The sequence below is a fragment of the Amphibalanus amphitrite genome, unplaced genomic scaffold (assembly GCF_019059575.1).
Source record: "Amphibalanus amphitrite isolate SeventyFive unplaced genomic scaffold, NRLGWU_Aamphi_draft 000036F_arrow, whole genome shotgun sequence".
NCBI classification, from domain to species: domain Eukaryota; kingdom Metazoa; phylum Arthropoda; class Thecostraca; order Balanomorpha; family Balanidae; genus Amphibalanus; species Amphibalanus amphitrite.
The window spans coordinates 47,434-59,546 of NW_024881532.1; the positions used below are offsets into that span (position 1 = coordinate 47,434).

At 46.3% G+C, this 12,113-nt stretch overlaps 2 protein-coding genes across 4 annotated transcripts in view; one reads left to right on the forward strand and one right to left on the reverse strand.

Annotated features, from left to right (window-relative positions):
* Window positions 1-5,488, reverse strand: part of LOC122371469 (peptidyl-prolyl cis-trans isomerase FKBP8-like) — a 29,563-nt gene extending 24,075 nt beyond the window's left edge. Inside the window, exon 1 of one of the 2 annotated variants that reach the window (XM_043347859.1) lies at window positions 5,112-5,488. The gene's annotated coding sequence lies outside the window, so the exon portion shown is untranslated. The remainder of the gene's footprint in view (window positions 1-5,111) is intronic. The other variant, XM_043347840.1, reaches the window with a different exon arrangement.
* Window positions 5,489-5,613: 125 nt separating this feature from the next.
* Window positions 5,614-12,113, forward strand: part of LOC122371508 (arfGAP with SH3 domain, ANK repeat and PH domain-containing protein-like) — a 33,567-nt gene continuing 27,067 nt past the window's right edge. Inside the window, exons 1-3 of one of the 2 annotated variants that reach the window (XM_043347893.1) lie at window positions 5,614-5,740; window positions 7,199-7,456; window positions 7,971-8,043. In XM_043347893.1, coding sequence (XP_043203828.1) covers window positions 7,331-7,456; window positions 7,971-8,043 — 199 coding nt within the window. In that variant the 5' untranslated portion in view covers window positions 5,614-5,740; window positions 7,199-7,330. Of the gene's footprint in view, window positions 5,763-7,198; window positions 7,457-7,970; window positions 8,044-12,113 lie in introns of both variants that reach the window. The other variant, XM_043347887.1, reaches the window with a different exon arrangement.

Sequence of the window (12,113 nt, forward strand, 5' to 3'; positions counted from 1 at the left end):
CGATTGGTGGTATATTTTTTGGTCCTAGGTCAACATTTGACCTACTTATGACCGGTCAAAGGTCAAATTTTCGGAAAAATCTAACTTTTTCAGATTTCCGCGCCGATTGCGGCAAAACAGTAAGAGGTATCGACTTGAAACTTTCACTATCGTGATTCTTGATCAATTCTCTATCGTTTGGTGTGTATTTCGATGTCATAACTCTAAAAATGATGCGTTGGGAGCATCCAGTAACCTAGGATCTCAGCATTGACCGGGACATAGAAATAATTGGCTTTCTCTCGTCAGCGATGACCAGGACCCTCAAATCATCGGATTTCTCTCGTCACGAGCAGCTCGCTCTTTTTTTATTTTTCAGCGAAGCTCTGGCTATTTTTATCAAGGGCCGAATGGCTGAGGGTTTCTACGCCCCTCCGCTACATATATGTAAGACGCTGAAAAGAAATGCCTAAGTGGGTGAGGGTTAAATATCGATTGGTTTTTAAGTGCCGAAGCCCGAAACACTTTAATTTACTTCGATAGCAGTTTTTAAGACCAACGAGCTCAAATACTATAACTTCTTGAACAATGTAAGCACCACATAAAATGAATCGTAAGAGAAGCGGCTCAAGATTAAGGAGCTATGAGACACTTAATAAAAAACGGCATAGATTAGAAACTGCACCTAACTTGCACTGATTTTTAAACCTTTTCGTTGCAGACTGGTAGATTAAATTTTAGGATTGATTTCAGCTGATGCTCAAATGGAGCTATTCATTCGTTCATTCATGCGACCATCCAATTCCATTCATAAAAGAAGCCAGTGACAAAATTGTTCATTTTAGATAAGTGTGAAATACAAACTCAATAAAAGTTTAATGATACGGCAAATTTGACAGCTTTTATAATGAACAGACAAAAAACTTTAACAAATCAAAGTTGAGAGCCCCAAATAGGGGAGAGTGAGGTAAGATGAGCCAAGGGGCAAGTTTAGCCACCCCATGTTTCTCAGCTCCTATGGCGCTAATTGACTTGAGCTTCCATGTGCCGTTTGCTTACGATGTTCACGTCTTTCACGTCTTTCACGTGAGACGGCAACGTTCTCGCGCTCAGCCCCGGTAACATGTGGTATCACCCCTAATAACTAAGACATGTTTTGCCTTTAAAATGAGATGGTTGTTATCTGCGGTGCATGGTTATTTTCCTTAGCAGGTGTCAGCCATTAATCGAAAATGACCACGGGTGGGGTAAGATGAGCCATTTTCACCTGGGGTAAGATGAGCCGGATAAGCCATTGTTGTCTCCGCTGTCGAAAACCAAACTGAGCTGCGCTTGTTTCTGCTGAATAAAAATGGTAGGAAATTGTTTTTCTTTGTTGATTACACAAGTTGTAAGTGATTTGCAGATTATCTGAAGGATAATATGATTTCTTCCTTGATAGAAAACTTGACGAGTTATTGGAAGGCTTTAAACAGTTACTTTTTGATGGAGGAAAAAACGTTGCCATAAGTATGTATGCCATGGAGTAAATAAAAGAGCCCACTCTTCGCCGCGCCCGGGAAAAGAAGAGGTTCGCTTTTTCTATCCATGCTCAACTTTCCCCACGACGTGTCTCAACTTACCCCGCCCATGGGGTAAGATGAGCAACGTGCAAGATGATTTTTGACGCAGCCTTTCAGTACAAAAATAAGCGGTATGAAACATTTCTGGCCACCATTACATGCGCAAATGACTAAAAGTCCGTCCAAAAGTCCGTCCAACCCGTAAACGCAGAAAAATGATCAGTAAGTTAGCCTGTAGCTTACGAAAAAACGGCTCAACTTACCTCATTCTCCCCTACGTGACACAATTGAGGGCATTTTTTTAGGCCATCACAGTATTTGTCAACAATTGTTGTTTAGGGGACTGGGGAGGGTGGTTACTGGCTCATTAACTGCCCCCGCCCCCCCCCCCCAAAGGAAAGAAAACGAAACCGATCATCCGCGAAAAGAACTATTGAGCTCGAACCAAGGTGACGAATCGATTTATAGGTATGCAGGATGACTAACGATGCCACTTGTTGACTTCTTGTGTCAAATACATTCCATCATCTGGATAACACGTCAACTCTGTGGTATCACTATTTGACATTTTGCAACAAACGTATACTATTTGGCGCGACTAGCCTCATAAATGTTCTGAAACTAAAACCGTTTCTTCGCAATTAACTTGGACGACGTCATCCCAGCTTATGCACGACCAAAAAAAGATATCGCTTCAGAATCACTGGCCCGAATTCCAATGCTTAAAGTTTACTCAAAGCCGGTGTGGCTGAGGCACTCTTCGCTACATCTCGTGACGGCCACCATTGTGTTGCATTTTTCGGTAAGCTATAAGTTAATAAGGAAAGGATTGGTGAGTGGGTTGAAAACAGCCCTCACCCTCCACCCCCCCCCCCTTCTTCTGGAAACATAAGTAAACGAAAGATCTGGCGATGGTTTATCCACTCTCCTCTGCCGCCGCGCTGCGAGGCCTCGATTCGATCGGTATGTGGCTTCCTGAGCGGTCCTCCCCGGAGGCAAGGTGAAAGGTCATGGCCTGTATCATAAATTTATACGTTGCTGAATATGTTTTATAGTTCTTCCAAGGCCTTGGACACCGTTTTATTATATCGGATAAGCATTGCACTTTCTTGTCAATCAATACATCTAAAGAAAACTTGATCATAATCTTATACTGCGGCAATTGTAGTTCTGCTTACGGTTGCCTCTTTATGATACGGGCCACCACCACCTCCACTGCGCTGGAGCTCTGGCGTTCTACCCCTCCCCGCTACGGACCGGCCCTCGGGCTAGGTGTGTTAGCACTGAGCGCAAACCTGTAGTAGTCACGTGACTTTCATTCACGTAGCGGGAACGGAAGCTATAGGCGATACCAAGGACGGGCTCTGGGGAGGCAACCGGCGCGGAAAAATAGCACGATTGTAGTTTTGGAAGAATATCTGTTGCGGTAAGAGGAATTATACAAAACAAACGTCCTAGGAGCAAACATGTGTTATTCCTCCATACTTTGCGCTACATTTCATTTCTCCAATGGCTGGCACTTAGCAAATAATAGCGCAATTCTAAATTGGTAATATATGTGTACAGTAGCAACTGCGGGTCCCTGTACCAAGGTGGTCCAAATTTGTATCCGCCCCTCCTATTGGTCAACGTCACGGCCGCCACAGGGATGCATTACGTCATTCCCGTCTGCCAACGACCAATCACAGTATGGTACTTGCGTATTCATGGTCCCTTCAAATCCTGGGGCCGAACGTAACCTGGGCCCCTGTGTAACCTTAGTCCCGGTGTAACCTGGGTACAATTGTACTCTGGTACTTATGAATGTCACCCATCGATCTCAGGGGGTGCCCGGTCCCCGGTCCGAGGTTGGGGGGGCAAGCTGCCCCGCTTGCCCCCCCGTGGCGACGCTAATGCAAAGCCCCGTAAAGAAACAGACAACCGAATTCCGAGCAAATAGAAAATTGATGGAAAGGATGTTTATCTTGTTCCATGCTGGGGATATTTGGGAACCTGCAATAACAAAACATCAGTCCGTCAAAAACAGTTTCTTTGGAGTGCGTCTAGCGGCTGGTAGGGACAATTATGAGACAGTGCTTGCGCGCTTTATACAAACTGAATTATCGCAAGGCTACTAAATCAAATTGTATTTGCGCATTGGTATCTTCGGTCTTTGTTATTGTTTGGGCTGGCTGGCTGCCGACAGGTGTGCGGTTGTTATTTATTTTTGTTTTCGGCAGGAAGAGACATCTCATAATTTCGAAGATATTACTTTTTTGCTATTGACACGCTCAGAAGATTGATTGAAAATGTGACGAGATGAAAATATTCAAAGATGAAGTGAAAGTCAAGTAGCAAGAGGTTGTTGTCGCAAGTATAAATTGAAATAGATCAAGATAGGTATGGAAGTGCATCTATATAAATCATATCGCCAATAAATGAATACCAACTGAGTTTATTGGTGGTTTATTGGTTTCCCAAATCCCAGATGGATCATTGTAGACCGTGTTTGATTGAATCAGAATGCAGAATTCACGCTGGATTTACCATGTTCTAATTTAGTTATATTCACATAATAACACAGTATATGTAACTGGTTCATCTTCAGTTTAACATGTTATTGTTATTTGCAACCATGTGTTTTGTCGGATTACCGGAAATTAATGTTTGACTTGCATGCTGAGTGGCGAGCTTTCTGCTTTGGGCACCAAGTTTGATGTTGTGCCTACGCTCATATGATAATTTATTTCTATATCAATGATAATTTATTTCTATATCAATATTTAGTTAATGAAACATCATCTAAAATGGAAGTGAAATATTATTATTCAATATCAATATTTGATGTCAATATTCTAGGATCAGGATTAAGGCAAAAGACATAGTGACCTACCTTCTGATGTTTGTGAGATGTACCATAATTGAATATCAATATGAAGTGGCTAGCTTGTATTTCCTGGTCTAATGTCTGCTGTTGAAGGTCCTGCTTCAATCAATGAAAGTGCCTACTTGCCTGTCATGCATTGAAAATGTTGCAGTGTTTCAATACAATACATCTGTGAGATCTGAAAGTTGTCTGTGAGAATGTGTCAAGGTGGATCAGAGTTTGTGCATTGCAACCAGAATAGGAATTGAGACTCTGGAAGACCATTATCAGCACTAGTGAATTCTAACACTGAACACTCCTTCCAGGCTCCAAAACTTGATTGTCATAATATTTGTTATTTTTTTGCCAAAACCAATGAATGAATTTCAGTTTTACATGTGGTGTGTGCAGCTTCCAGCCAGCAGGAAATGCATTTCAAAATGAGCTATGGTTGACTTCATTCAGACCCCATTACACTTCCATAACATAACATGAGTCATGAAGAGAGAGCAACATTATTATTACGAAATATGAATGTTTTTATTCATCTTGCCAGCTGGTCCAAGCATGCACGTATTTACTATCAATGCACATGACAGAACAGATAACATCAGCTCATCAAACACATGATACCACATGTATCAGGAGTCTACTGTTATTCTTTGAAAATAAGCCTATCCATGAACACCTTGATTAACTGCTTGACAAACCCAATAAGTACCTACTTGTGGTTATGACAAAGGTGTTTGCAGAATCATAACCAAACTACTGTTCCAATAATAATCCCTGTTTTCTCTTGCTTTTTTCCATTTCAACTCGGATCTTCATTTAGGTATGTACAATCATCTCTGGAATACCTATTTATCACACATTTCAATCCATCTTCTGATCAAAACAAAAAATAAAATAACGGCAACGCTCACTCACTCCTCATCTCAATCTTTAAATATCTCAACCTCATCACATTTTCCACCAATCTTCTGAGTGTGTTAATGTCAAAAAGGTTATCTCTTCGCAATTGTGAGTTGTCTCTTTCTGTCGAAAACAAAAATAAATAACAAACGCACACCTCTGTTGGCAGCCAGCCAGCCCAAACAATAACAAAGACCGAAGATACCAATGCATAAACACAATTTGATTTAGTAGCCTTGCGATAATTAAGTTTGTATATAGCGCGCAACCACTGTCTCATAATTGTCCCTACCAGCCGCTAGACGCACTCGTTTCTTTGAAGATATTTTCCGTAGGTTTGGGTGAAAGTAAAAAACTGGCATTAAAAGTCTCTAGTATCTCCCAAGCTCGTTGACGTTTGAAAAAGAAGCTGAAGTGTTGACAACCCCTCTACACCACAGATGTGCGTTGTGTCTCGTGTGTTGGTGGGTGGTCGTGGTGAATTGACGCATGTTTGCTGGCTTTTTAGAAGGGGGCGATCATTTTAACATTTTTGATCTATTTTGAGATTCTCTGTTTCATTTTGCTGAATTCAGTTTCCATTTAACCCTTACAAACTACACACAAAGCACAGCAATTGAATTGATATTGCCAACCACCATGTCCATTACAAATGCCTTTTTTCACCATTGCTTGTGATCAAGTATTATTTACTTTATTGGGCTTATATTGCCTCAAAGGAAGGTACCAACTACAGTCATATACCTACTGACATAACTACAGAGATTTGCTATGTTAAGATGTATGTATAAGCCTTTGTGTTGAAATGAAATAGGTACCTACCAATGAAGGAAAGTAATTCATATGCAATTCATATGCAATTCATATGCATTCATATTAAATTATATGCAATGCAATATGCATTCTATCACTTTCTCCCAGCTGCCAGAAATTTAATAACAATTTACATTATTTCCTCATTGAAGTTTCCAGAGGGCTGTTCGTGGGCCCTGTATGAGATGTGGCTGCAGTTGGTGCAGTTGGAGGTGCGGCTGTCCACTGCCTCCCTCCATCATCCTTCAGCCATTCAATGATTACCACACACAGTGACCGTTTTCCTCAGTCAGGACCAGCCACGCAGGGGCTGTCAATTATACACAGCCGTGTGACATTGTCATACTGATACTGCCCACAAATCCCTTACCCCCACTCCTGTTGCGCATACTGCACTCAGCAGTTTCTGGTGCCTGAGGCATGAACAGCCCTCAGAAATAAAAATAAAATAAGGCAGTGGCATGACTAAGCCTAGCCTTAGCAATTTATTGCTGAGTGCTGATAATCTTTTGGCTTTATCAATCTGTTTTTTTTTTAAGTTATTTGAGCACACCCAGCTTTTGTTGTGGCATTGGGGTGAGAATTGTTGTAGTGCCATCTGTTGAATGCCATACTGCAGGGTGGCCAGCAATTCTCAGTCAGTCACAATGCATCTGGCCCCAGTGATTGGTGGTCTAGCTGGGCATGGTCCTGTTCCTATCCCCTGGCCCAGTCCAGAACTCCAGATTTGTCCCAGTCCCCATCCCAGCCCACTGACTGCTGGTCACCAATCCCAGCTAGCTGGTCTGATTGGTCCCAGCATGCTGAGTGCCGGGTTTTTAGTTGGTGGCTCACTGTTAACTCTGGAGAGCCAGTTTAGTTGGTAATGGTGGCTTACTGTTTGGTGTGTTCATTTGGGAGACTCTGTCTCTGTGTCATTTATTGTATGTATCAGTGTTAGAAATGTGTGAAATACACACTGTTTGGTGAAATGTTACTCTTTAACAGAACAAGTAGTAAGCAAATACCTACCTATAGGCCAGAAGACGTGTGCTGTGTGGTTTTGTCTCCAATGCTCATTTATCAATTCTTTTCTTTGCTCTTTCAGATACCCTCATCATTAATTGCAACCCCTGTGGAGTGTGCCTCGTGCGAGAGTGACAGTTGTGCTTGCTCAGGTGGACAGTGGGCCATGGCGGTGATGCAGTGATCCTCCCCTCGCTTCCGTCGTGCCTCCGCCATGCCCGGTGTGGTCAGTGTGGAGGAGTTTGCGCACGAGACGCGCGAGGATGTCACCTCGCCGACGACGTCCACGTTTGTCACCAAGATACCCCAGTTCCGGCAGAGCATCGCCTGTCTGGAGGAGGTACGTACGATAAACAGGATGGACCGTACCACGAGCGGGGTGATTCGTAAAGAACGGGATGGGACCGTATGACGGACGGGCTGGCCGAGGAAAAGGGGATTCAAAACTGCTCCCGAAGTCGGCCGCTGATGATGTTTTTATGTACAAACGTCTCTAAAATCGTATTTGCCTCGATGATTTCCTTTCTGACGTTATGTATTGACGTGATTCTGATATCATGTTTCATATGATATCTATTCTATTAGAAATTATAAAAAAGAAAAAGCCGTAAGACACAGTTGTTACGGACGTTGAAAGCGATGCCTGTTGTCTTAATGCCGGGTATTTATCTTCCATCTGACGCAGTGACTGAAAGCGCAATATCCTATAAACCACAGGTTTATGTCGGTGTCCGCACTGCCTGTGACTTCATTTCATGTACTTGGTATCTGAGATAATGTTATCTGCCTTGTCATCTGACGCCATTGCACCATGTCGCTTTGAGCAGAGCTCTGATGAGTGACACATTTTTCAGATGCTGGATCACGACAGAGACAGTTTGAACAAGATGCGCAAAGCTGTCAAGGCCATCTCGAATAGCGGAAATGGTGAGTGCCGAGCGGGGATCGGGGTATCGGCCGAAAGCGGGATAGGGGCACAACGGGGTCACGCCTGTGCCGTGTGGACACCTGTGTGTTGAAGCATCGGCACCGCTGATGAATGCGCGTTTATGTGTGCGATCCACTTGCCAAGATTACACTTGCTAGTTGCTACATCCGGAACCAGATTGTGCGCGTCGAACACTCGAAAAGTGATCCCGATCTTATCCTAATCGCCAAAATAATGAGCACACTTGTATCGATATCATTTCCCTCCGGACGCTTTAACCATATTTTTAATGTGTTCGTTCCGCCCAAAACAGAACAATTCAGCGGCTGCATGTCAGATTATTAGTGTGATCAGGACAAGCATAGCTGCTCTGTCATATACCTTATGGTGGCACTCGTGTTGCTATGGTGGCTCTCATATAACCTTAAGCATCCTTACGGATGCAGAATGCGATATTGCCTCCCGCCTGCCCGTCCTTCCCGAGCAGTAGCTAGGCTGGCTGAGTCGCCAGTACGCAGACTATCGGACCGTGGTCACCGGTACGGCACTGCCTGTGGTCTCCTCAGCTGTCCTATCTGGCGACTTCCGGACCGCGCCGGTCGGTTCCGTACCCACCGAGCTCACTCTCTTATCGGGGAGACTGCGGGAAATCTGACGGACGGGAGAGCCAGACGGGGGTATCGCCGGTGGGGGGTGGGGGGGAGGGACTCCGCAGGCGCGGATTCAGGGGGGGGGGGGCGACGGGGGCGGCCGCCCCCCCCCGGCAAAGTGGCGCCCTTTCAGCTGTCCGGTGCCCGGCGCCTGACGGCGCCGGGCACCGGACAACGCTATATACATATAAGGCGCGCTTTAGCACTATCAATACCCACGACCCATGCAATGGCGCCCCACACAAAGCTCCGACGCAACAGTAGATGGTAGTGGATTGCATACGCAGTCGCTACCAAGGCAAGGCGCCCCTTTTATCGCATGGAGGCGCCCCTATAAACTTCATAGGCGCCCCTCTTTCACATAAAGGCGCCCCTCTTACTCACCCCATTCCCTTAGGCAATGGCGCCCCCCTTGGGCGATGGCGCCCCCTTGAGGGATGGCGCCCCCTATAAGTTTGTCCGCACCACTTTTAGCGTGGTTACGCCCCTGATCTGCAAAGCATAACAGGCGCCCCGCCCCATTGAAGATCACAGGCGACTGGGCGCCCCATTGAAAAAAAAAACATGGCGCCCCTCAGGCGCGGATCCAGCGGGGGGCGGCGGGGGCGGCCCCCCTCCATCCGAAAAGGCGCCCATAGCCCGCGGCAGAGAGGGGGCCCCGAGCAGAAGAGCGGCGACACAGCAAAGGTTGAGGAGAAAAAGGGCGCCTCCACTCAGAAGTTGGGCTCACCAGGCACGAGAGCGACGCCCAATTGCCCATTCCCAGCAGATGAGAGTCGCCCCAGCAGAAGAGCGGCGTCTTATTAAAAGAATAAAAAGATACCTTCTGTTCAAGAGGGGCGCCCCTGGCAGAGGAAGGGCACCCCCAGCAGGAGAAAGCACCCCTGAAGAGGAGCGACGCCCCAGCAAACGGAGAGGGGCGCCCCCATTCCGAGAAGAAGAGAGGCGCCCTGACAGCAGATGGGCGCCCCAGCAAAAAAGGAGCCCCATAAGAAGAAAATGGATGCCACTAAGAGAAGAGGGGTGCCCCCGGCAGCGGAGGGGGCCCAGAAGAGAAGGGTTTCCAACAGGAGAGGGGCGCCCCCACCAAAAGAGGGGCGTCCCAGCAGAAGAGAGGCGCCACAGCAAAAGTTGACCAGAAATAGGGAGTCTCCGGCAGAGTTTTGGCTCGCCAAACAGGATAGGGGCGCCCCATTGACAATATCCGGCAGAAGATAGTTACCCCGGCAGCAGATGGGCTTCCCAGCAGGCAGCAGTCGTCGGGTGCCCCCAGTAGAAGAGGGGCGCCTCATTACAAGAAGAAGAGGAGCATATTCTGCACAAGAGGGGCGCCCCTGACAGCGGAAGGGCAGCCCCAGCAGAGGGGCGGTGCCCCAGAAAAAGGAGAAGGGTGCCCCACTCCGAACAAAAGAGGGACGCCCCAGTAAAAAAAAAAAAAACATAAGAAAAAAGGGGGTGCCGCTGACAGAAGAGATAAGTCCCCGCAGTGGAAGGGCGCCCCCAGAAGAGGTGTCTCTAGCAAAAGAGAAGTGTCCCCTGCAGAACAGGGGCACCCCAGCAAAAGTTGGACAGAAATGGGGCGCCTCCAGCAGAATTTGGGGTCGCCCAACAGGAGAGGGTCGCCCCATTCACAGTAGAAAAGGGGACTCCCCAGCAGCAAAGGGGCGCCCTAACAGAACAGGTGCACTCCAAGTAGAAGTGTAACGCATCAGGAAGAAGAGGGGCGCTTCTAGCAGAAGATGGCCGTCCCAGATAAGTGGGTCGCCTACAGCCAATAGGTCGTTCTTAGAAGAAATGATGCGACTCAAGCAAAGTGGGCCTCCCCATGAGGCATTGGGCGATCCAAGCAGAGGTTGGGCGCCCTCAGGAGAAGTGAGGCAAGCCAGCATAAGTGAGACGCTTCCAGAAAAAAAGGAGAAGAAGGATGCACCAGCAAATGGAGGCCACCTTTTTGCTAATATTTTTTGCTAACGTAGCGGCGCCCATCTACGACTTTTAACCCGCGCCGTGCTGGTGGTCCGAGTTTTCCGTGTCGTGCTAGGGGGGGGGGGGAGGTCACGTCCCCTCGTCTAACTCGGCTCCTAGGTCGCGTAGAAGTAGAGACACGCGGTAAGCGGTTTTCTAGGTTAGGTCAAATAAGGTCAGGTCACCAAAGGTCATCAAAGGTAAAATGTTGCCTATTTCAACAATTTTCGAAACGCCGGCACATAGATCGGAAACCAATAGAGCTATAGTGCCGCGGTAAAGCGCATTCAATAGCCCTTTCAAAGGTGCTTCTGTGAACTGCCCTCAGAATAGACCTCTGGTCAACGGTCTAGCCTCCAGAGGGCAAAAACTCTAAAAATAGCAGTTTTACGAACAATGTTTTCCTGCAATAGCTTTTGACTCAAGAGAGGCTCGACATTACTCGTTTGCCAGCATCGCGTTTCTGTCGTCGAGTAATTTTGTAATTTTTTGGTCATGACAAAGGTAATTTTGATAATTTGACCTCAGGTCAAGGTCATGACCTCACCGGGAAATGTCATGTTGCAATATCAGTCGATCTGTATCGTCGAGCTGAACACAACGGAGGTGTTTTTATCGTTCAAGCATATGTACTCGTATCTATCAAAAGTTATTTTCAAAAAACTGTTCAGGACCTTTCATGACCTGGGATGACCTGTGGGACACAATGAATGGTCACAGGTGCAATTTTCTTATTCAGTGTGTCGATTTTACATGTATCCTAATGCTTGCGATTGTCTAGAATGGCGCTCGTCCAAAAGCCTTTCAGTTGTCTCACATAAACTTAGGTAGTATACCTACCCGGTATAGGTACCTAATGGAGATTGGAGAGGTCGCAAAACTGACTTGACCTTAGCCCACAAATATCAAAATTCCGAGATATACATTTCATGAATATTGTTGCTTTCATCAATCGTTGACACACTGAAAACACTTTGGAAGAACGTTAAGAACGTACAGGAGTATTTAGACCCCTGTGGGGTAAAATGTTATGCCACCGTTTTTCAGAACCCCCATGGCTCTTCACGTAGACGGCTTTGCATTCTCATCAAAAGAATCCACACGATTCTTCCAAAGACTCTTATGAGGTTTAGGGTTTAAAATAAGAGCGTTCCTAGCACCTAGATAAGAACTCTAAAGGGTCAGTGAAGAAGTCCCTGAGGTTTATAGGGAAACCACCCTGTGTTCTGAATATCGGTTGTAGAACCCTTTCAGTTCTATTGCAATACCGCAAAATCCCCGTTCATTCCTCTATTGAACCCCCCATGCATGGCTATCGACCTGCGCCGTCACATCTGCTGCGCCAACACAGTACTTGATACACCTTAAAATGTATTTACCTTCCTCTTTACTCTGAGCAATCAGCCTGCAAGTCTCCAGTCAGGAACAACCAGCCCGCAACCAGCCCATGCGAT